Raw genomic sequence first — 25,999 nt, 5'->3', positions numbered from 1 at the left:
TTACTGGAAATTTTGGGGGTGTACGAGTCAAACGGATCTCAGAATCGGATTCAGCGGGTCGAAATACATGTTGGTAGTTGGGTCCGGTTAAAAAGACACACCCCTTTTTTTGCCGGTTTTGTTATTATTGCACTTAAAATGTTTTCGTAAGAGCAGCAAAGCATTCAAAGCCAAGTCTTCTAAGCCAAGTCTTCTAAGCTTGACCTGCAGTTTTTACATACAAAACCTACTGATGAAAAACATATTTCTGCATCAACACTTTTCTTGAAATGCTGGCCTGAAGCAAAAACGCTCGACAATATTATCAGAAAGGTAGGCGACTTACTGAAAGTTCCAATACCAGGGCGAATTCCTGTAAGAACAACCACGGCGACCTAGTGACCGATGTCCAATTGAATGATAACTACACTGAAGTGTGGTAGTGGAAAAGATAAGCCGGAGCCAGGACAGTGGGGTCTACGCAACCGGAGCGACCCAGATTTATATGTGATCAGGAACTGTCACTCCATTTAATTCCTCAAGAACTCTTTGGGGGATTCTTATGCTGTCACAACAATGCAAAAATAAGTCCGAGACCACAATCGATGATGACGGGATCGTTGTGTGGCGAAGTACATACCAATAGCAAATTCACGGCTGAAAAACAACAAATCCTCTGGAGCTGAAGGCCTGCCAGCTGAGCTATTTAAGTACGACGGTGAGGAGTAGATAAGGTGCATGCATCAATTTAAGTGTGCTCTGCACAATTCACAAGAAATGTAAGCCCGCCATACGCGCCAACTAAAGTTGGATCAGCCTTCTTGGCATTGGCTATAAGTCTTTGCCGACCGTATTGAGGGAAAGGCGATTGATTGAGCCTTGTTGTTAGTGCAGCTTTAGACGTGTTAAATCCACCGCAGACCGGATATTTACTCCACGCCAAATCTTGGAAAACACCTGCGAGAATTGAGGATGAACAAACACCAACTATTTGCCCATTTCAAAGCCGCTTTCGAAAGAATGAAAAGATGTTTATTTTATGCCATACATATATCTGAAATTGCTAATATGGAAGTATATGCCGACAGAGCAGGCAAATCAGTCAGCGCCTTCGCGCCTCGGTACCCAGATCACTCTTGACAGTTATAATTTCGAAAATGTAGAGGGCGTCATTTACTTAGAACGAAACCGTAAGGCCAATATTCACGTCAGCCGAGCAATCTAAAACTTGCCAAGTATTACTTTGCACCGAGTTGGCAATTGAGAAGTAAAGGTCGCTCTCATCATGCACCTCAACATATTGAGCTGGTCAAATCATTACTGTCGTAGCGGCCAGTATCGAAAGCGTAGAGCATTATCTATATGTAGGTGCCACTGTCCCGCTTTGATGAGCGCGCGCTCGTCCTCACTCGTTCCTCAACTAGTCTTTGGCATGACTGGCTGCGCTTCATCAGATCTACAGATTGGTTTTTGTTTTCTGAGGTAAAAGGATGGACGCAAGGCATCATCAAGGGCAATGGGCCCTTGGTAGCCGAATTGTGCGCTTTTTCTAAAAGAAGGGAAGAAGGCAGCCAAGAGAGACTAACCCACTTGTTCTGCCATAAAGGCACAGAAGCAAGACGACATGAATCAAGCGGAACTTGTATTGTTTTTTTTTTTAGGAATAAGATGAACGATGGACCCTTACAACGATATTGACATAGTGCTGTGGATTTCAAGCGCTCAGCTAGCTCGGTCAATGTCAACTTTTTTGCGCAATTTCACCCTGCGATCGTTTATAAAACTATCGTTTTTCTTTATGGGTCCGTATCGTTGTTGCCAGTTACCTATTTAATGTGGTGATATGTGAATAACACAGTTTTAATTGACATTGAGGGATATGTATGTATAGATAGGTTTTATTTTTATTTTTCCTTGCCTTGGCCCTCGAGCGCACTTTGTTCGTAAGAGAATACGGTGTATAAAAACTTGGGAGTAGATTAAAATTCGGGTGGGGAAAAGTTATTCGTTCTTTGATCGAACTTTTGCAACATCCGTACAGGAAGTTTAAAATATGAAGCGCGTGAGCTTCGCTTAAAGGGATAAGCACATACATAGTACATACATACATTATATTAGTGTCGACAAGTCCATTCCAGTTCCGACCAAATCATTTATGTATGTATGTATGTATATGATCCCAAATATTCCAAACTCCACAGTTGTGAAATTGATTCATTTGTTTTTTCGTTATTACAAACACAAATTTACAAATTATTACAAAACAATGGATATTCGTATTGTCTGTACGCATATATCGAGAGCCCTAACCGCCAAAATAACATAAGCGACATTTTTTTCAAAATTTTCTTTTTGATGCAGAAATGCATCTAGATGCTCTAGGAATATTTCTACATCAAAAAGAAAATTTTGAAAAAAATTTCGCTTACGTTATTTTGGCGGTTAGGGCGCGATATGCTTGTATGTACTATTTATGTGTGTGTGTGTACGTATGTATTTATGGATCTGAAATTCGCTTGAGATCCCGTGATCAAATGCATATCTACTACTAACATAGATAATTTTAAATAAAATTCATTTTGTATTTATTGTACATAGTTTTTACGTTGTTCGTTGATACATATGTATGTATGTATGTATGTAAAATAACCAAAAATAAAAATGTATTAAAACGTATGTGTGTATGTATGTTGCTACATTTCTTAGGCTGGTGGAGATTTCTTCAAGACATTATATTTGTAATTCATAGTTAATTAAATCAATTGTCAGCCAATGTCCAATTTATGCATGTGTGTGTGTACAATGAATAATTTTTTTTTGTAATAATATCGCGGTTACACTAGGCTTGCAGCAAGTAGCAGCGAGTGGCTTGTAGCATACATATGTGTGAGACATACCTACTAATTACACATACATACATGTACACAATATATTTAAGTAAAGCGTGTGTAAGTTGCCGCAGTAATTGTTAATATACATACATTTATTTGTATGTATGTATGTAAATTTTTTTTGTGTTAATACAATTAAAAAATTTTCAAAATTTCGCTATAAAAAGTGGGTTGCTCTTTGCTTAGTTGTTGTTCTGTGTTTTTGTTTTTTTTTTTGTTTTTTTTTTGTTAAATATATTTTCGTTACATATTTCTTATCTTTTGTTCGTAAATGATATCTTCTAATATTTCGTACATACATAGTTCTTCATTTTAGTTAACTTACTACTACCACTACAACATTAAATATATATTATCGGCTTTTCTGTAGCAGACATTCATACATATGTGTGTGTGTATATGATTACATCAATATCTACTTACATACAAATTACAGTACTTTAGACTTTCGATTTTCGATTTTCGAAATCCCCTTTCTATGCAAAAACGTGCCTTTCCTTTTAGAAATTCACGTCAAACATGCAGTACCGATACTCCTACATAACTTCTTTTTTTTTTTAATTTTTTATTTATTTAGTATTGTTAGCGGTTTTTTTTTTTGCTGTAGAAAAATGCGATGCAAATTAGCCTTCTTAATTTCTTAATAATTTTTGTTTTTTTTTTGTTGATCTGCTTTTTTGTGTGGTGTTTGATTGGTTTCGTTTTTAAATATTGACAGTCAAAGGCTTAAGTGAAGCATTCTTTAAAATATATTATATGTATGCATGTGTGTATGTATGTATGTATGTATGTAGGCATCTATGTATGTATGTATATGTTTGTGTGTTTGTATGTTTATTATTTGTGTGCATTTCAGTAGTGTCCATTTGTATCCATCCATAAGTACATCATGTAAATAGTTAGCTACAATCTAAGTTCAACTAATTTGATTTAGTTAAAAAAAAAATGTAAAATCATCTCTTTGTACAAACTCAACTATTTCTCAAAGCAAAACAGAACATTAAACTAATGTCAGGAGTATTGACCGTTGCTGATACGTACTTATGACGGTATTTCAAAGCAATCCCGTCTCCACATTGTGTGCCGTCCCCACCGTGTTTGGGTCAAAGTTCAGTTTGAGTTCGCCGGCCAGCACGATCTCCGAGATGCAACCAACAAAACCACTTGCATATTTCCGTCGTGTAAAATAAATCGCATCCGGCATGCCACCTGCAAGAAGAAGATGTGTGTAATTCAGAATTTACGTATTTTGGAGATTTCATCATTCAATTAATAAAATTGATAAGGAGAATATGTTCAGCCTAACAGATGAACAAACTTTCCAAAAATAGCGCGAAGATATGTGTCTTTCCATCTGTCTTTCGGTATACCATCTGTATGAATTGACCAAATTTTGATGGCGTTTTCCCACAAAATTAAAATTTTGAAATAATTCACCAATAAACATTGGGCTTGGTTAACAATTCGAAAATGATTGGAAAACAAATTTGTTTCGAGTCTCGCCTTCGATCACGAATGTGGAATAGGTTAGTATTCGATTCGAGAACTAGGCCATTCTCCAGCAAAACGAAAGCTTCGTTATCCAATGTATTTTCTCATCGTTATGAATTCGAAATCCAGCCTATTATCGAATTTAAATGTGAAATAGAGAGGGTGATTGTCTTAGAGGTTGGTTCCGTATGCAGAAGTCACTTAAGTGGGAAAAACTTTTGACAGCCGGTTCAAATCGCAGCTCACAACGTCCGGATATTTATATTCACGTATCCTCTGGGTAGCGACCAAACACCCTTTTGGGAGCGAGCTAAAGTGAGAAGGCGTACAGCTTCGCGTGCGCTGGGTTTGGGTGCCGCCACGTTAAAACCCCGCCCCCAATGAACACGAACAAACAGCCTCGGATGAGAGCCCTTTTTCTGATCACGACCACGGCAAGCGTATAAAAGACTATGATTTGAGTGTGTGTACCTGGGAAGGTGTGTCTGCCCGGCTGGTTGATGTCCCCGAGAAGACAAAAACTGACATAACCGCCATCTAAGAAATGCAAGGCAAGGAAGCGTGAAGCATTGCGACGTCTACTACAGTTGCCACGTAAAAGAGCGCAAATTCCGTCGCCGAGTACCCCGTTAGACGAACGTCTAGCCACAATCCGCATAAAGACGAGATTCTTCAACATCTGACATTTCGCCACTCGACTCTCACACCTGCTCTCTGAGAGCACTCTTCAAAAAAACGACATACGCGAGCAGTGGAATTGCATTTCCCGCTCATTAAGTACCACCGCCGAAGAAATAGTCGGATTTCAGGGAAAGCGAAAGAGCAACTGGTACTATGAAGAATGTCAAAAAGCTGCAGAGAAAGAAGATGCCACCAACAGGGCCACGTGCGATCGTGCGCAATGCGAGTCACGTGAGACCCTGAACTGAAGAGGGAAGCGAGACATATTTGCTGCAATAAGAAAAGAGAGGCCGAAATACGTGAGGGCGAAGAACTTGAGATGCTGGCGGCTAGGAAAAACTACCGAAAATTTTATCAGAGGGTAAGGCGACTTACGGAAGGTTTCAAGACCAGGGACCGATGTCCATAACGTACTTAAATTATGGAGGGAAAACTTTTCCACCTTACTGAATCTAGACATCGCTGAAAGTAGTGGAGAAGACGAACCCGAGCTCCAGTCTATGACGATGGAGTCGATGCCCCAACGCCTGACTATTTATGACGAATAACGATTACGCGGCTGAAAAACAAGAAAGCTGCTGAAGCTAACGGCCTGCCAGCCGAGCTATTCAAGTACGGCGGCGAAGAGCTGATAAGGTGCATGCATCAGCTCTTATGCAGAATATAGTCAAATGAACGCATGCCCGATGACTGGGATTTAAGTGTGCTCTGCCCAATCCACAAGGAAAGCGTTCGCGCCAACTATCGCGGGATCAGCCTTCTGCGCATAGGTTACAAGGTCTTATCGAGCGTATTGTGTGAAAGACTGAATCTCACCGTCATCGAACTAATTGCGACTTTAGGTCTGAAAAATCCAGAATAGACCAGGTATTCATAATACGCCAAATCTTGGAAAAGACCCGCGAGAATACGATCGACACACGCCACCTACTTGTCGATTTCAAAGCTGTTTTCGACAGCACGAAAAGAATTTTTATGCCACGATGTCTAGATTTGTATCCCCGCGAAGCTAATACAGCTGTGTAAAACGTGACGTTGAGCAATACGACCACCTCCGTCAGAACTGGGAAGCACCTTCCCGAGCCTTTTGATACCTTTCGTGCGATTTCTTTAATCTGATGTTGAAGAAGATAAAAAGAGCCGCAGAACTGAATTGCTCCGGCACAATACTTTGCAAGGGCGTACAATTGCTGGCGTATGCCGACGACATCGACAATATCGGTAAAAACAAAATCTACGTATCTCTCTGCCTTCTCGGGATTAGATGGAGAAGCAAATCAAATGGGTCTGGTGATGAACGAGGACAGAACGAAGTATATTCTGTCATCACACACTTCTTCGTTTATTTGAAAACCATCATTTCCACCAATAATAATGTCAGCCTTGAAATCCAACGGAGAATCACTCTTGCCAACAAGTGCTACTATGGACTGAGAAGCCCAATTGGGAAGTAAAGTCCTCTCCCGTCGTACAAAAATCACACTCTACAAGTCACTCATCATGGCTGTGCTTGCTGATGGCGGGAAGGCATGGACAATGACAGCGACTGATGAGGCGGCTCTTGGAGTATTCGAGAGAAAGATTCTGCAAAAGATTTATGGGCTTTTGCGCGTTAGCGATGGTGAATACTGCAGACGATTCAACGATAAACTGTATGAGCTTTGCAACGATATAGACGTCTTCTTCTTCGGCTAAAATAGTCCAAAAGATCTCAAGCTTGTGAAAAACACAAATTAGCTCGATACCAACAAAAGAAAAACAGAATGAGCAGTTTCCGGCACCTGTTGGCGCTCATGGCGAGCAAAAAAAAAACATTAAAGAAATGGTCTTGGATTTGCAGTTGGAATTGCATTTGCAAATTTTAAGCTTGCCACCATGGTAACCGTGTGCATTTTATTGTTGTGAACTTACAAATGCATCCCTTGCTTGCAATTTTTTCGGTCTGCCCAATGATATTTTAACAACAATCATGATAATTCGTATGAAATATTTCCGGGACGAACATCCTTGATTTCAGCAATAGCATTTCGAAAAGCAATTATGTGCTAAATCAATACGATATCTAACGATTTGACTTGCTATATCAACTTTGCTGTACAATACATATACATTTGTGGCAGCAGTGCTTAAATCCAGTCAATACTGTTATCGGCAATAACATTATTTCACTCACCAACATATAGTCCTGTGTCTGTGTTCAACTGCTTCAATTTACCAGGCGAACACTGGGCTGATGTTTTTCTTCCATCCATTTCCAAATAACCAGCTTGGGAGTCTCTGTGGCAAAAATAAAAACAAGTAATTAAAAAAAAATAAAATTTGAGACAAGCTTTTATTAGCTAAATTTTTAGTGGAGTTATTTCTTTCCATTTAAGTAATATACCGTTTAAATATGAAACAAATCGGATAATAAATACGAGTATTTCGAATATCTCGACACCCGCGCCACCCAGCGGGTTAATTCATCTTTCACATTGCATTGCCATCGGGTTCTGAGCTAAGTTCAAAGTTTCAAGTCTTTAGCTCATCGGGCAGTTGGTTGAGCAGGCAGGTTTGCCATTGCCTGCCGAGTGGAGACCGCTAATAGGAAAACATTTTTTTTTTTGTTTTTATTTGTTGATATTGGGTTGAACCGGGCTTGAAGCCAAGCCTTGCGGAGTGGTTGTGCGCACTGCTAACCACTACATCACAACAGCCGCCATACATATGTACATCTACATATACATACATATATAATTGCTCAAATTAAAGTGCAAGCCTCAGAGGTTAATCAAAAATTATCAAATTTCAAATCGGAGATGCAAAAATATAGGCATTTAACTTATTCCCAGCGTATCTACATATATTCTCTATATGTAGCAGTTGACCGTGTTTTTCACAAAAGGAAAAAAGTGTCAGAAATGTCGATGGTGGGCAATGTAGTCTATTGAAAAATTTTCAGTGGAATGAGATTCGAATAAAAATATATTTATAGCAGAAACAAGTAATTTTTAAGCAAAAAACAAAACCGACTTCAATTCTCATAAAAAAGTTTAAGATTATCGTTAATTTATTCATGATCCAATGGTCGGCGTTAAGCCAAATTAGTATGGGACCACCTGTGAGGTAACACCTTTCCTTAACAAAAAAAAAAGAATTATAGAAATCGGGTAACGTAGTCCAAAGTTATTCGGTAACATACATTAAAAAAAAAAACATCCGACGAACTGTTAACCTTCTCCTTTTTGTGAAGTCGGTTAAAAAATGAAAAACAGTTGAGACCACTTTCTTTCCTTTTGAACACCTAGGGTACCACTGTCCAATGTAATGAATAACAGTAAATTAAGAGCTTTATAAAATTTTTGATTTCAGTTTTGAAATGAACGATCCAGCGGCTCGAACATAATTTGGTTGAAGCATTTGGACCTTTTCAAAAAGAAAATTATGTTGTTAAAGTTGTAAACAATGTTTATCCAGTAGGATTTTATATCCGATATTAAGATTCAGATTAATCAGTTTCTTGTAGATCATAGGTTGGAATGTAATGGAATTAACTCATATTTATTTAACAAATGTATTGTTGTTGATTTTATACAACGAATTATTAAAAATTCGAAAAAAGAGCATTTAATTTTAAGCATAAAAATAATGCCTGCTAAAATAAAAATTAGCTTGTTTAACTAAGCGTTCTTCGAGGTTCCATCATAACTCACCTGATTGCCCGAACCCTATGCCAAAGGCCATCACTAACGCGGCTCGTATTGTATTTAATATCTACTTCTCCAGAACCTAGATCATAGCGAAAATGTAGATAACTGAAAACAGAAGGTAAATTAAAGTTTGAATAAAAATTTTGTTTTAGCACAGTCATACATATGAACCCGATTACGATTACGTACCCATCTTCGATTCCCAAAGACAAAAAGTCGGCATTGTCCTGCGTTGTAATTTGTCGTCCTGTCCACAGTATTACCCCGTTCGGTGAGTGTGTTTTGATGCGTAAATTAAAGTCTACATTATAGCTGATGACCTGGCCCATAGTCTCTGCGTCATTATAGTGGAAATAGCTGTTCTCTCCGGCAAAGCACGCACCGAAATTTTTTCGCACGCCGACGAACTCGCTTTGGTGATCGGGCGATAGCTGCATCTTTTTCAATAGACTCCAATCGGTTTGCGTACTTGGTGCAGTGAATGTTTTGTTTTGATCGTCTACTGTGACCTTTTCAACTGCCACTGTTTGCACCGGCTCCAGCAGATCGTCATTTGTTTCTCCAAAATCTAAACCAAATCCATCTGATATGTTCAAGTTCTTTACTTCACTGTTTCTATCTTGAACAGCAAGCTTCCTTCCGCCTTCTTGGCTGTTGTCTTCATCTTTTTCATAATCGTATTCATCTACAAATAATTTCAGCTCCTTTTTATTGCCCACGTCTTCTGGGCCATTGGCAAGTATGCGTCGCATATCTTGAACCAGTTCTTTGCGGTGGTAGTCTTCGGAGCTGTCTTTTGGGTCAAATAGGCTTTCGTCGACTAAAAACGGTTCGGATTTGGTTTCTTCATTCATGGCATCATGAGCATGTCTACGGTCGCTGCCATACTCATCGTATTTCCAATCGAAGGACATACTCTTTATATCCTCTTTGCCATCATTCGCAGCATTGTAATCATCTTGCATGTTTACATAATCCGAGCCTTGATTTACACCAATTTCGACTTCAACATTATCGTCGAACGTCAAAATGTCTACTTCCGGGTCCGTTTGGAAGCTTTCGTAATGCGTTGGCAATCTGCTCAGCTTCCAATTAAATGAGTCGTCTTTCTGGTAATGCTCACTCTTGCTGCGGACTTTCGTATTGTCTCGCTGCTTCCCTAGGAAGTCGCTTCCCTTAAAATTTGATGTGTGTTTTCGTCCTTCCTTCTTTTCTTTGTTATTGTGGAATCCACGGGTTTGTGTGTTGTCAAAGGATTGCTCATTGATGTTATGCTGTCCATCCGAAGGACGAGTATCGCGGTATATTATATCGTCTTCTTTGTCGGGTATATTAGCTCCTTCTTCGTCCAATACGGGCGGCTGCCAGGGCTGTATTTGTCTACTGGCATGCCCATAGTGGGGATGGTTCGAAGGGGTTGTGTGCACCTCCAAACGGTTGATGGTGGTGGGCGGCATGGTCGCCAGTTTTGTAATCTTGGAATGTCCTTTACTTAAATGCAATTTTGAGCGGTCGCTCGCCTTGGTTTTCTTAGGCAAGGAATGATGTTTATCATTTCTTATTTGTTCCTTATATTTCTTCTTCGCCTTATTGATTTGTAGTTCCTCCATGGTCACTTCAGCTGCCCTGTTGCACTGACTGCTGAACGCGTTGCAACGACATTCATAACTCTCCATTTGCGGTATGCATTCGGCAAGAGGACCACAAGGCCTTGCGACACACGCATGCGGGCAGTTGCCTATGTTGGTGCCACCCAACGCCTCCGATACGATAGCCAAAGAGTGCCCATTGATGTCAATCTATGAATTGAAGATTAATGAGTGAGCAATGTACAAGGTTTGCATGGGGTTTCACCTTCTGAATGCAGCCAACGAAAAAAGCTTTGGACCGCAGATCCAAAGGTAATTTGTCCTCGTGATTGACGCCACCCAAAAAAATATTTTCGGGCAAAGACAGATGCCAGAAGCCATTGGATGAGATAGTCATTACTTCTGGGAACGTATCGATCTGGAGTATGTAGAAGTAACCACACACAGATGTCACAAATAGCGGTGAAAATTTAGCTTTGTACTTTGCTTTTTATATACATATGTACGTACCTTAAGCACTGCCAAACGTGCCGTTCGTGATACCTTTACGGCATGCCACTGTCCAATTGTCAAAGGATACTCACTCCTATTTCCGATTTGTTGATTTAATTCAAACAGTACGACAAAAATACGATATACATAGTACGCATAAATATGTATGTATGTATGAAATATATGTATATAAATGAGTAAATATTTATGAATAAAAAAGAGGGCTTTACTGGTGCAAGAAATTTAATAGCCACGGCTCGTTTCAATTCAGTTACGTGCGTACATACCTAACAATAGCAGGTCCACTGCCTAAATCAAATACAAATTCAACAAAGCCTCCACTCAGTGATAAAGCGATAAAATCTCCATGTTTCTCAGATCCTGAATAGAGTATTAAACCATCGGGATGTTCAGCTTTCAGGATGACCTTTAAGGTTACAACAAAGCATTTGATTGCGTCTATGTTAAATTACACAATTTTCACCTTCAATTCCAGCCAAATGAGTGCACTGTCGCCAAGTGGCGCATAACGTAGATAGGATGAACCATTAAATGCTGGTACCTGGTACAGAAAACTTAGTTACACCAACTTTTGTACCAATACACTGCTTAACATACCTGGAGGTCCATGCGTATTTCGCAAAGATCGCCCACAAAGCCAATCGGACATAGGCAAACAGCACCCTGATCGGATGGCAAACACTTGCCACCATGCTGGCAAGGGTACTTGAAGCATTTGTCAGTTACACAGTCCTCTGGAAAATAAAACATAGGCACATAAATTAATAAGTATGTCAGAACTGGTGTTATCCAAGGATTCGCTCAGCAATTCGCTGAGTTACTAAGAACGGTCACAACCCCAAACGATTGTAATAATGTCATTGGAATTAATGTCAATGTGTCATAAATTCGCTTTGACTCCCATTCACTCGGAAGTGAATAACAGAACCTGCCTGATAATACCTTTTCGAAAGCGAAGTAGAATCCATGGACGTTATTGCTCTTTCGAACAAATTTTGACAAAGTCCCCTTTAAACATATCGCCCCGTTATTCCAATAGCGTCATAACTCAAAAAAAAAACAAAAAAAACTCGAGGAAAACGGCTTTACAGTTTTGAATTTACATGTACTCCTATAACTAAAATTAATACATACTTTGTTCTAATGTTCTATGAAATTTATTTTAACTCAATATTTATATTTCTTGGATTATTACGCTTTTGAAGTAAATGAGCGATATGTATGTACATAGTAGACAGCTTTCAAAGTGCATTTCACCACAGCGGTGAGCTAAGTTCGCCATAAGCTGGAGTCGCAGTGAACTCGAGGAAGAAGTCTGATGAGGAATGTGGTGATATCCGAAATAGCAACTATACTTTCATCACTTATAAAACTGTTGTTGTTTTTTACCACATTAATTTTTCATAAAAACCCCATGACAAAACATAGTAAAGGCTCAGTTAGTGTAGACTTAATTTACGTAACGTAACCTCTTATATTGGTCAATGGAATATATTTTTGGTCAGGAATTTTTCGATGTGGCTTATAGGCGGCAAAGCGACCATCAGCTTAAAAGGAAAATACAAAAACAAAGTATTTTCGCTTCTGTTTAAGTTGACGTGTTGAGTAAACATTGACGTTTTCTTACGTCAGTTAAGTCTAGATTAGCTATAGATAAGACTATAAGGTAAAACCGTTTTCTTCGGCCGTGATTTTTTGTTTTAAGTTTTCCAGCATTTTAAAATTTTATAGAATTTATAATAAAAAAAGAAATTGTTGTTGTTTGAGATTTAAAATGAGAAGAGTTTATGTTTAAAATATAAAAATTAAATTGCTTGCAAACATGAAGAGTTTTAAAAGTGTCTCTCTATCTATCTATATATTTATCATGTAAAAAAGGGCCCCAAGCTCAACAAACAGTTTTGAATATGATTTGTTATAGGGCAAAAAAAAAGAAAAAAATAAATATGTAACAAAATGTTTTTTCTAACATTACTTCATTTTTAGGGATTGAATCAATTCCAAATTGACTTAATGTTAATCACTTTTGCTTGTGTGCTAATGTCATTGACATCAATCCCCTTAAAAATGTGAATTTATGTCAATTTACATTAATTCCATTGATATTATTACGCATCACACAATATGCAGCATGATATGAAGCTTTTACTAAAGCTTCCCACCTCGGCAGGCAATGGCAACCTGCGTTCGGAGAGACGACGTAAAATGGTGTTTCCACGACAACCGAATTACGTGGTTCGCTCTCTCAATTACGAACGGCGAAACAACCTGTTTACACGACACATTCTTGATTCACTTTACAACTCCGCTTCTTGTTCTTTAATTTTGTTTATCACTTCACTTGTCGTGGAAACATCGTTTATAACTGTAAGTCCTGCCACATATAGTTTTATATAGTTTTATGAAGCATGATAAAGTTAATGATAGTTTTTTGAGTTATGAAAGTATATTGGTGAAGTAGCGATATGTTGTAGTAAATATGTATGTATTTAGGTATATAGACGAGACGAAAGTATGATTTCTCGACGGTTAGACGGTTATTGCTCGTGACCACAGTTACACACAAGGCGCATCCATACAAGGTGGTGGCAATTGCATATATAAGTAAAAGTCCCGTGTATTTTGTTATTGCTTTTTGGTACAGGAGGATGTCAAAACGAAAGGCAATAGGAAATAATTTTCGTCATTTCGTTTTGTTGACATCCTAAAGTTGCGCCACTTCCATCTTGGATGACATTCTCCTGTACTAGTTTAGAGACAAAAATATCCAATCAGCTGATCACTCAACACCACCTTGTATTGTGAAGCGCCTTGGTTACACACATACATATGTAGATTGACACATAGTGGTACTCACGTATGTCAAAACCTTTTGTAACATCTCCCAAGGGGTGCTCTTCAAATTTGTACTCATGCTCATTCGCTACGAACCGTCTTATGCAGCCAATAAAGCCTGTGTAGACCGGTAAACGCCTCGCCAATCCAGTGATATTTCCGCTGCCGCCCAGAAAGACAGGCTCACGGAAAGTGATTCGAGAGAAGAGTCCCTATAAGAAATATGTATTTTTAATATTCGCAACGGAACATGAATATAGAAAGTATCTAGTATCGTCACCATTAATGCTAAACGCCCTATATGACACTTTCTAAAATGGATGTTTCAATAATAAAAGGTTTGCTCAGAAAACAGTTTTCTCGCTCCCTCTTCACAACCTTCTATAAGGGAGTGTCAAAACTCAAATATCACTAGTGAGCAAACCTTTTATTATTGAATCATGTTGTTTACGTACCTACATACGTATTCTGTTAGTTTTATCTCAAATACACCCCTATACCAAAATTCATAGCGATAATAACATCCTTTAAACGGTACTTATACATAAATATGTATGGAGAAAACATAAAATCGAATAAAATGGACAACAGACCTGCCTAAAAAGTCTGAAAAGTAATGACGAATTTTTGATCAAATTCAAATTTTAATGATTTCTATCGTTTTACGAAAAAGTTGTCGACCCAATTCAACCGTCAGTTAGAACCCTAATAATTAATTACTAATATTGTAATAATTACATATTTTGTTGTGAAATAATATCGTAAAATTCTATGCAAATCGATATTTCGATGAATTCCCTCCGATGCACATTAGAGTGGTCCAAATTTTATTTGGTTGAAAAAAATGTCATTCTAGAAAACGGGGAACCCCCTTAGCTTTTTTCCTTTTCATATTTGTAATATCTATACCAACTTTCCGTTTTCCACTGCATTCAATACAGGGTGCTCAATGTCCTTGAAATGCACTACTGGATCGCTGTGAAATTGGCGAAAATATTGGTGATTTTTATAAAAAGCCAATGTTGTCATGCCAACTGAAGATTGTGATATTTTTTAGATAATTTAAATTTGAAATGTTCTTAGGTTATCTTTTTCACTGACATCTCTACTGTGAGCATGCGCTATGTTAATTTAAAAAGTTTCTACCTCTCCTGTAAAATTTACAAATTTCAAATAGGGCCTTTTGCATTCTTGGTTACGATAAACTATACTATGTATGTAACGGGTGATCTATCTAGACCTCTCTTATCATTCTCGTTTGAAAATTGATAAGCCAGCTACAATTCAAAAAACTTGGAACCCAACAGTACTCGCGTAATTCGCGCGATACCGGTGCCAATACTGGAGAGAGTAATGAATATTTGACCTTTTTGTGTAGTCACTGCCAAAATTTTAATGAAATTATTTTTTAAAAGTAAATGTCAGAGATTGTTCTTTCAGGTAATAATAAAGACTCCGACATCCAGTTCTGTTTAAGGTACATTATCTTGAATTTAAAAAAGTTATAGATGGATAACCCGATATAGCGAAGAAGAGAGAATAATTGCGCTCTATTCATAAATTTTACTCACATTCGAGCGACCTTGTACTTTGGTTCCGTGGTTCAGCACCAGCCAAGCGTCCCATCGGTGACGGTAAATGATAACGGAATTCCACTCATTTAACAGAATAGTTTCACGAGATCGTACATTGCCAACACCGGATCCGCAGTCAAACCTTTTCAAAAACAGATACAACGTTTTAAAAATTTGACATTATCGGTAATAAAATGAAACTGTGTGGGTGGTACTTACCAAAATTCTACAAAACCTTTGTTCAAAAGCAGTGCCATAAAATCCCCAGTCAGATCGTCCCTTTCTCCACTCAACAAAATAACTCCATTAAAAGACTCTGGTCTGAACTCGACACGTATCTGAAGTGATGAAACCAATTTATGAAAACTTCGTGCTAATGCAGACTTATACTAAAAAAAATTGCGGCGTAATGCGTATAAGAGTCTGTAGTATTTTTCATTAAAAAGAAAAATATTTGGCGCTTTTGCTAAATATTTGGTCGAGCTTCTTCTCAAATTTGTGATGTGCGTCCTGATCTTATAAAAAAAAAATGGTGGTATCTAAATTTTACGCCGCCTATGAACGGCAAATGCTTTTATTAGAGGCTTTTTCCGAAAATACACTCGGAGCTTGGCATTTGCCTGCCGAGAGCGATCGCTGTTAGTGAAAACTTTCTCATTTTAGATGCTTCTTAGACCAGGGATCGAACCATGGTACTTTAACTACCCGGTTAAAATATTTACTTTTTTATCAGAATTACAAAAAAAAAACCTAAAACCCGCCTTTAATCTTTCTATAAATTTTATATCAGTCATGACAAAAAGCTTTTTTAAGTTTACTGTGAATTCCATAGCAGAGCGTTCGGAGTAGAGGCTCTCTCTGGTCGTTAGTCTGGCTAGCCAAGTTGCCACCGATTTTGAAAATTTTCGATATTTAGGGAATTCACAAGACGACTTAAGCTTAGTAAAGTCTCGAAGTCGTAAAATGTATCAATTATTATTTTAGGGGAATCAGAGAGTATAATAAAAGCTAAATATTTATTCGCTATCAGTTTAAAAACATTTGGGTTTAGATGGGGCGCTTTCGATAGGGCTTTACCTGTACGTGTTTATATGCCCCTCTTAATGCCGGAAATGCCAACCATGAGTGCTCCGAAAATTTAGGCGTTCGGATTTTTATTTCTGAAATGGATAAATTGGCATTTACTCATATCCTAACATGTACGTATGTATGTATATTATCTGCTTACCCTCGAAACAACCATCACCGCTCTTGCCAAAGGGGCACAGACATCTATTGGCGTCATCATTCCGCTCACATACCCCTTCTGATCCACAATCCAAATCACAAGTCCGCGAACTGTAAAATCCGTCAAAAAGATGAGTGATACAAAAAAAAAACATTACACTAAGGGCCAGTCTTCAGTGCTGGTTTGAACGCAGTTTCAATGAAGTATACTTAAATGAAATTTAAATTTAAACTACCAACCAGATATTCAGTGTCAGTTTGAGGCCGCTTCATAGTTTAGTTGTTTTGTAGGGCAACACTGTTTTTGCTTTTCATTTTTGATAGAATCGCGGCCGAAATCTCTGATAGGCGGAAAATTAAAGAATTTGCAAATAAAATCCAAATTAAGTTACGTTTGTTAAATTTCTTGTGCACATTTTTCATCTTTCGTATGAACATTTAGCGTATTTATGTGTCGCTATACAAATTTACCCTAAATATGGGCATCTGTTTTTCAGTATTTTGCAAATAATTCTAATTTTTTTTTTTCTTCTCTTTCATCTCTGTTTTGGCACCTGAGGCAAATATATGTAAAACACACCAGCCTAATTGGGCGTTTCAAATTACATAGTTCAAACTTCGTAAATTTGATTTTGAGTTAAAAATTTGGTTTAAACGACACAACGCACAGTTGAACTTGCACTGAAAAACGGACCCTAACTCTAGCTTTGCCTAACTTACGTTGAAGAAGCCGGCCTTCGGTCTCCTCTCGATATGTTCGTTTTATCTGATATTGCCATGAATTCGCCACTTTCTTGCATCACATCAGCAGCAGCATCGCCCGCTGAATTTTGACTATACTTATTTGAATTCGAAAGGTCGATAGTATTTATTGCATATTGATTCTGATATGTACTTTGACTTGTTCGACGACTGGGCTGATTTCCAAAGATACCGCCAAACATTGGCATGCCCACCATGTCTATGTCATTGGAGTAAGAGTTTGCTAACTTATTTGAATTGTCTGTTGATTTTCTCAATGCCGAAGGTGCCTTTCCATTGACGCCCATTGTATTTGTGGTAGATTTGATGTCTGATTTTAAGTGGATACGCTTTGATTTTCTATCTGACGACACCGCTGGAGGATCATCACCGGTTGTGGCATCGGTTACTACAAAGCGACGGGAGTTAACCGCCGCCCGTGCCGTTGTCTGTTCTGTCAATTTAGCTTTTAACTCAGGTACATCTTGGCTAGTATTAGTTAACTCTGGATCATCGCCATTACTGAAATAGACGTCTTCAGATGATATGTAATAATCGTTTGAATTGACCTTCGCTCCGCCTTCGTGGCGTTTCAGATTCTCATCAAAAAAGTGGTCGTCGGCCTCCCCATCCTCAACATCCTCCATCGAAGACGAGTCTGGAACAGAGGCCGTCCCGATCTGGTGTGTGTTACCCGCCATCGAGGATGGAGAGTCATAGCCTAGCAATATGTGATTATCGCCACCGCTGCCATCAGCTAGCTTGGCGCTAAATGATGCACCCTTTTGGTAGAGAACATCCTCGTCAGATTTATAATGCTCATCGAGATTGACTGTGGAATTAATAACTAATAAAAAGTCCAAAATATTAGAACAAAGGTTCAAGGACGGTAAAAACATGTGTGCGTATGTATGCAACATTTATGTAATGGGTATACTATAATAAATATCTCTATAATAAATTTATCGCAGTCTCATAGTTTTTCTGTTTTTACATTGCTCGAAGCGACCGAAGAATTCTGTACAATTTCTACGAAAAATAGTTTTTTTGTTTTTGACATATAAAATACATGGGAAACTTGGAGCGCTTTGAGCTACGTCGTCTAAATATTTTTTGATTGACCTAAAACTTTGTATAGTTTAGTCTATCGGCTATTCACACATTTCCAGTGGGGTGAGACCGAGAATGCGAGCTCTTTTCGAAATAAGGGTCACCCTAATGTATACCATATGTACGCTTGAATAGAGGTACAGGTATTATCCGATATACTAGTGTCACTATTAGAGCTGTTAGATTATTAAAAATAATTCACCATTCCCCAAACATTGCGTTACCCCACTGGACTGAAGAAAAAAGTAATGAACTCAAATTTCATTTGATCAGCTGATGTAAGGTGGATCAGTATTTCGATTTGCAAAAAATCAAAGTAAATCCAAAAGCTTAAAAAAAAAATATGATTCGAAATTCCGTACTAGCGGGTTTTCGTCGTTGCTAATTACGCTCCCGTTGCCAGAATTTCAAATTCAAAATGGCGTCTGGTGAATTTCGAGCTTTTTAATTAGATTTCTTACAAAGATTCTGGGTATGAAGCTTTATAGCCCACTCAATTTTAGTGTCACAAAGTGCAAGTTTGAAGATTTGAAAATGTGTTGACAGTGCCAGTATGTTCGATGATTTGAAGAAAAGGGGCAACACCTTCAACAAAAAAAAATTTACAAAAATCAACCGAAGTCCCAGTCTCTTTAAACTTGCACTTTATTATACTTAAATTAAATGGGCTACACGGCGATTGTATTTTTAAGAGAAGCTGTTTTTCATGGCAGAAGTAAGTACACTCGGAGGTTTGCCATTGCCTGCCGAGGGGCGACCGCTGTTAAGAAAAATCTGTTTTTTCTAAATTTTTTGCAATGTTGCTTTGACCAGGGATTGAACCAAGGCCCTGCGTGGTGGTAGCGCGCACTGCTTGCCACTACACCACAGCGGCCGCCAACAAATTTCTGTTACAGTGTTGATATTCACAAAATTTTTTCACGTTAAGAGTCCACCTGTGTAGGGTAAGATGAGCAGCCATGCTTGATAGCAGTTCACTGTTTCCCTAAATGTCCAGCTCTGTCGACCTCCTGCGAATTCTAAAGAATGTCTTCAAAAGCTCCAATAACTAACGATAGCATATTTGGCGACAGATCGAAATGATTTTTGAGGATACTAAGTAACATCAGTTTGTTAAGAAAACCAGATTCGGGGGGTATTAAAAAATGGCGCACCACGCGCTGACTGCGTCCATGGCTATACCTAGGTGAGGCTCTTACCAAATTTTGTTTTACTTGTTAGTGTTGCAAGTGCATTTACCTTGGCAGCTGTAACCATTTTTATTCAGTTCATATCCCTCTATGCAATCGCATTCGTACATGCCATCATGGATTTCATAGCACAATTGTTCACAGGGACTCGTGTGACCGCAGTGGCCTAATAAATAAATTTTATTTTTTTAATTATAAAGTTTTCAAGGACATATCGTAGCTTTGCTCCAAGAGTGGCATAATTCGAAAAAATCGAAAACTTCTCAGAAAAGCGGGTTCAACGTTTACACGTTGCATACATACGCTCCCAAAGTAAAAATGGAGACAGATTTTTTTCTAATGAGCTTTTGTTAAGCCAACGTAGAAGAAGATACATAACTCAACAATTTTTGTATTTTTTTTTTGTAACACTCTGGCAGCAAAGGTACGTTATGTAATTAATCGTGAAAATATTTGTAAATGTATGTGCATTGGGGTATCCTAGAACACAAAATTTTATTTATTTTTTTCTTCCAAATAATGTACAATACAAATATAAAGTTTCATTAAGAAATTGTACCGAGACTACTTACTACCTCACACATTAAAAATATTGTAAATTTGCGCGTTAAGTTTTTCAAGGATGGTTCGGTTAAATTAGACTAGCCCGTTTTTGCCAAATGTTCATCCAATAGCCCCAGGGGTCCGGGGGAGATTTCTTTAAAACCCCTTTCCCAACATTCCTGTCAAAATCTAATTTTCCAGCCGCACAGCGTTACCGCTCGTTGTTTCGGTATACTTCATACAAATTGTATGGGCATGAGAATTTTTTGACAGCCCCAGACAACGCTGACGCATTAAGCCCAACGCTACGCGCACACTAATGCGGGCGACATGAATAAACATGAGCGCTCGCAGCACACATAAACCGGTGACCGAACCGACATCGGCCGTTGACGGCCATCAACGACGATAATTTCAAACGCGTTTGTTTTTACCAAAATGGACTGCGAAAAATTATCTCATTGGGTGCAGGGCAAAAAAATTGCCTATAGAATTACATTTTTAGGGTATGTGAATTCAAATTTATTAAAAATATTTCACTGCTTACAAAATTTAAATGTAGACCAGATTTGTGTGAACAAATGCGGTCGGCTAATAATCTGGTTAAGTGTGCGCATCAGTTCGGACGGTGAAATTGTTCGGCCGACATCGGTCGGTCGGCCTATCGGATTCAGTGTGCGCTGCGCCTGTGAGGGTTTCTAACGCCAACTGGAGCTCGGACTGCTCCCGTTTATATATTTACATACATACATACCAACGCTGGTTCTTTTAAGCATTTTCAACTACATATAGTAAAGAGTATATAATATAGATATTTGGCTATCAATTCCGAGAAAACTCCGTAAACACACAAATTTAGTACGGTTGGGCTGTAGCAGCCATGAGAAATTTTTTTGCGTGTGATATTCTCATTACAACTTCTTAATCAAAACGTCGACTACAGCAAGAACTCTGTATATGTACTCATATCCTTACGTTATTTAGGCCAAAAGCAAAAAAGGGTAGCAATACCGAAATTCGCCAAAATAATTTAGAACACACAAATGTATGTACATTAGGATGCATCAATCTCCATACTAAAAAAATCGGTACTGTTTTTCCATCGGAAATACTATAAAGTTTATTATACTTTAAGACTTTCGCTAAAATATTTCGGAAAAATATTAAGATTTATGTGAGCTGAACCTAATGGGATTTTTGGAAATATTTTCAAATCGGTCTAGCTCGCGTATAATACATTTTTTAATTCTTGTGGTAAACCCGCACCTTTTTTGGCGATGCACCCCACTGTGCATACATATGTATGTATGTGTATGCATACATACATACATATACATGTTTGCGTTCTTACCCTGAAAAGCCGCCTCCATTGTAATTTCTGCTTCGGCACTTTTGGCAGTTGCCAAAATGGTCACCAATATAAGTCCATGCATCAGCACCTGGTTATTCCTAGTCGTCGTCATTTCTAATTACAGTTTGTGCTTATCCGACTACAAAGAGAAATATTTTATATATATGTATGTAGTATATGCAAATGTAGAAACTTTGTTACGCTAAACAATTCGTTTTCACGGCCAATTCTACCTTCAGAGAAGATGATTCCGATAACTGTATGTATTAACTACAATCACACTTCAAAGTTTGTTGCAACGTCCAGTTTGCCAATGCTATTTCATATTAATATTTTCGTAAATTATTTGAATAATTCGCTAAATCCCAAAAAGTTGTCATTGTTCGACCAATTCATTTCTCCTCGCCTCTCAAACCTGCAAATATGAGGAAATGTAATGTACTTATATGCGGTTACATTTATATGTACATATGTACTTGTACATAAAATACCCACTGGGAAAATAGGTAAGCACCTTAAAGGTAATCCATCTTTTCTTTCCACTTTTAGAGTACCAAAATTGTCTCCATGGCCAATGTCATCTACTAATAAAGCAACTGACAACGTAAGGCGTCATCGGAGGTGTTCATTTTTTGCCTTACTAGTACATGACATTGGTCATGGTCATGGTGACAATTTTGGTTACAAAAGCTAAAAGAAAACATGGATTACCTCGTAAGGTACTTACCTCTTTTCCGAGGGGGACCTAGGCAACCAAAACTGTGTACATATGTATGTGTAGATAAATGTCGAAAGAAAGAGATTTAGCACAATCCCTGGGTCTCGAGACTCCGATGTTAAAGAAGTCACATAGATACTCATACATATCGTCGTTTTAAGTACAAAATCTCGTAACTGACATTTGTGCCAAAAAAGATATGTATTTGCTCACCGGAAGCTGCTGTCATCAAACCGTTATCAATTTTTACTAAAATATCGATACTTAGATATAAGAAAAAGAGAGATAATTAGGGATAAAAGAGAGATGCGTTTGGAAATAAAATTTGGGCAACTTCTCAGACGAGGTTTTTCATTTTCTTGATACGCAGGTTTGTACTTTAAGCGACGATATGTGAATATGTACATAAAGGTTTTGTATAACTTTTGAAAGCCCAATTGAGAAATATGACTGAGCTATGACTGAAAATTTGGGTCTTTACCTAGGTAGGTACATATCTAATAACAAGAAACAATTGCAGCTTCAAACATTTTCTAAACGCTTGGCCGAGCTTCTCACACAAATGGAGGCACCTACAGTTTAATGTTTGCTCGTGGGGGGAAATATAGTGGAGGCCACCACAACTTTTTTGAATTGTTGCTCTGGTCATGGATAGAACATGTTTCCTACCAGATAGTGGTGGGCGGCACTTCTAACCACTCGTTCACGGCGCCCGCATACATAAATACGTATTTGTCGAAAAGGATTTATAACGAGCGTACAGTTATTTACTATATTGCAGAGCATAACAATCCGAAAGTGTCTTGGAAACCTTGACAACAGGCTTTTCCACAACAAAGTGACCAAAAGGGACAACACAACACCTGAAAGTAGTTAAAAAGGGGAAGTAGTTGTAGACATAACGAAATGTAAAGGATATTTTACATCGTCCAAATGATCAATTCAAATTTAGGTTTCTTCGATTCGATGGTTCATTCTCATTCCTGTTTTTATATGTATGTATGTACAAGTATTTACGCTCTGCGATATTTCAATCCGTGTGATTATTTATTCCGTCGAAACTTTTCTTTCTCCATTTGCTGTCTTCTTCACCTCTTCAATTGACCATTTTTGTTACTGTGCGTAAAATTTGTGTCTTCGAATGTTGCTTAGTGTTTTCATTTGTATCGATTTTTCTTTCTGCTGTAACTTCAATTAGATTCCCGGCTGGCCGTCACAGTATACTCTCACCTCCTCTAAATTGTTACTCGCTTTTGCACTTGTAAATTAGGCTTTTATGTTTTCTGTGTCTTTACTTGCAATGTTCCACTTGTAAATTTCACATTTTATGAGCTCAGCAGAAGCCATGCGGCGGGCGATTAATCACTAATTTATTCCGCGCTTGATTTGTCGTCTGGAGCTACAAGTTAGAGCATGAGTGAGTTAGATATTTAGCACGCACTGTATGGGTAAGGTAAGTAAATGAATTAAGGTCGCATTCACATTCAGATTGACTGCTTTGCTGCTTAAGGTTCTGCAGCAGGTGCTGATGGCCTCGGCGCTGCAAGCTTAGGTAAACGTAGGGGCGTAGCGTATAGGACTGCACACATGCATACATACTATATATATATATATATGTCTATGGAGGTGCATGTCGGGGTTAGTTCAGAATTGCGTTAATGGTCTGCATGTAATTTGAATCGCATGTGAAGCCCATCTATCTATCTTACTATTATTTGGACTTGCTTTCGTATATATGTACATACATACATACATATCGTCGATGTTTTTGCAAAACCGCCCATCGCTGAATTGCAAAAAGAAAAGAAAAATGCCTTTTTCTACATTTTTGCGATGTTGCTTTGACCAGGGCTTGAACCCAGGCCCTGCGGAGTGATAGCGCGCACTGCTTACCACTACACCACCAGCGGCCGCCAATATACATACATACATACATATTTATAAGTTAAATAGGTAAAATATGGCGGCTCTTTGCTTCTCCGCAGATAACTAAATGAATAATAACCGGCGATGATGCTACCATGTCACATGCACCGTTACGTAGCGTGAACTCGTCCCATCGACATCGGCGTTTATCAACATGCTACTAATTTTTACTTAACCGCGCAGTGCTCTAATATATGTATGTATGTATGTATCCACATGCCTTTTCTTTACCTTTGATTCGACCATTGCGTGCTCCTATAGATGAATGCTTGATTACTTATTTGTTCTACATACATATGTAGGTGTGTTCTCATTTCTTTTATAATTTAATCAATCGAACAGAATGAACAAAGAAAATACCTACATAATTGTTTTATATACCAACATATGTATGTATATATGTATGTATTCTTACATATGTAAATCACTGTGTCCCTATAAACACTTCTTCCGTTGACTTTAGGGGCCTTCGTGGCGTATACTTAACTCTTCAAGTTAGGTTCCTTTTGATTTACACACACACACACATGCACATACATACATACATATGTATTTTTGTAGATTTAAACATCAAGCCACTAGAATTTCTTGCACTACTATTATTATTAGTTTAGGCGAGCGTAGATATATTTACCACGAATTCCATTCTTTTATTGAACTTTCACTGCGCTTTCTCATTGCTTATATATCACGGAAAACATTCCGCGAGTCGCACGAAAACAAAAATGTTCCACCACCAACCAACTGAGCTGCAGTCGAAGCAATACCATTTCCAAATGCAACAATAATTCGACAACGATACGGATATACTATGTATGTATGTATGTATGTATGTACGGGTATGGTGAAGGATACTCGAGGTGACGCATCGCCTTTTTGTGGCTGTGCGAGCAATTATTGTGTGTGTCTTCTTCCTGAAGTTTAGCGTACTGCCCTCTGCTTCTTCAATATTTAGTACATCCTTCACTGCGTTTGAATATTATACGTAAAATATATACATACGTATATATATATGTGTATGTATGCATACAAATGTACAAAAATATCTGCGTGTATTTAAGCACACTCTCACTCAGTCTGGCGCAAGATTACTCATTTTTGTATTAGATAGAATATATTATAGATGTCCTTTAAAAGCACTGCAGCGAAATATTTTCCACGACATCCACCTACTCCAAACCACTGGTCGTATTCAATATTTTTTATCTGAAATACATACACATAAATAAAAACGCTTTTGGTAGCAGTTTTTAAAGCTAAAGCGATAGTGAAAAATTGCGAAAAATATCTACACACAATTATTTGCACATACATATGTACACACACACGTCTGACCGTTTTGAGCTCCCCGTTTTTAGGTACAACTTATTTGTACAAATCCTTTTTTTTCACTCTTCATTCTTATACAATTTGCACCCGCCCTTTTCTTTCGTTTATTATTTACCTCGAATGCAATCAAATAGGACCCTTTTAACAAAATTTGAATATTTATATGTAAGGGCGCACATATACACATAAATATTGCGGAGTTGGTTTTTGCTTATTGGTATCCTGAATGAGCATTCCTTGCGTTGCGAAACAGCGAACTGGCGACCGTAATGTTCATTCTAATTGACGGAAGGCTATTGAATCCAGTTAAACCGATTGAACGAGCGAGCCAACGCTGAGTTTTGCAGCTGAATTCTCAGTTACCGTTTTGTCGTCTGTTTTGCGTTGTATTCGCTGTGCTGTGTAATGGGCTGACTCACTTAACTGTAAAGTTGAGTTTTTTGTGAGAGGAAGTCCTGTTTACAAAATACAATCGCGAACGGAGTTGCCATATTGGCGTGTATATTTGTATTTGTTGCAGGTTTAGCCCTGTTTCAGTCATTTCCTTCCATACAAAGTATGTTCGACGACGATAGGACCGAGCTACTTCAAACTTGGACTTACAGCTGTCTCTTTTATTTGT

At 38.1% G+C, this 25,999-nt stretch overlaps 1 protein-coding gene across 7 annotated transcripts; it reads right to left on the bottom strand.

The window, feature by feature from the left end:
- Positions 1–3,087: 3,087 nt before the first annotated feature.
- Positions 3,088–25,782, bottom strand: SP2353 (EGF like, fibronectin type III and laminin G domains protein pikachurin). 7 transcript variants are annotated; one of them, XM_017619657.1, is made up of 20 exons: positions 25,493–25,782; positions 24,280–24,364; positions 21,638–21,819; positions 21,405–21,543; positions 19,560–19,676; positions 17,190–18,057; positions 16,471–16,580; positions 16,320–16,402; positions 15,462–15,580; positions 15,240–15,384; positions 13,691–13,880; positions 11,431–11,567; positions 11,297–11,374; positions 11,100–11,239; positions 10,831–10,906; positions 10,586–10,738; positions 8,921–10,530; positions 8,735–8,836; positions 7,216–7,319; positions 3,088–4,079 (listed from the first exon to the last, which is right to left on the bottom strand). In XM_017619657.1, exons 4-20 carry the CDS (start codon positions 21,514–21,516, stop codon positions 3,925–3,927), a joined length of 4,299 nt encoding a protein of 1,432 aa, XP_017475146.1. In that variant the 5' UTR covers positions 21,517–21,543; positions 21,638–21,819; positions 24,280–24,364; positions 25,493–25,782; the 3' UTR covers positions 3,088–3,924. The 7 variants fall into 7 exon arrangements, with proteins under 7 accessions (XP_017475146.1, XP_017475149.1, XP_017475145.1 ...); XM_017619660.1 differs by lacking the exon at positions 24,280–24,364 and having other exon boundaries at positions 21,629–21,819; XM_017619656.1 differs by lacking the exon at positions 24,280–24,364 and having other exon boundaries at positions 21,405–21,546.
- Positions 25,783–25,999: the final 217 nt, after the last annotated feature.

This window comes from Rhagoletis zephyria, unplaced genomic scaffold (assembly GCF_001687245.7).
Source record: "Rhagoletis zephyria isolate East Lansing unplaced genomic scaffold, Rhagoletis_zephyria_1.1 Rzeph_scaffold_01924, whole genome shotgun sequence".
Lineage (NCBI taxonomy): Eukaryota > Metazoa > Arthropoda > Insecta > Diptera > Tephritidae > Rhagoletis > Rhagoletis zephyria.
This window is presented reverse-complemented; position numbering and strand designations above follow the sequence as displayed.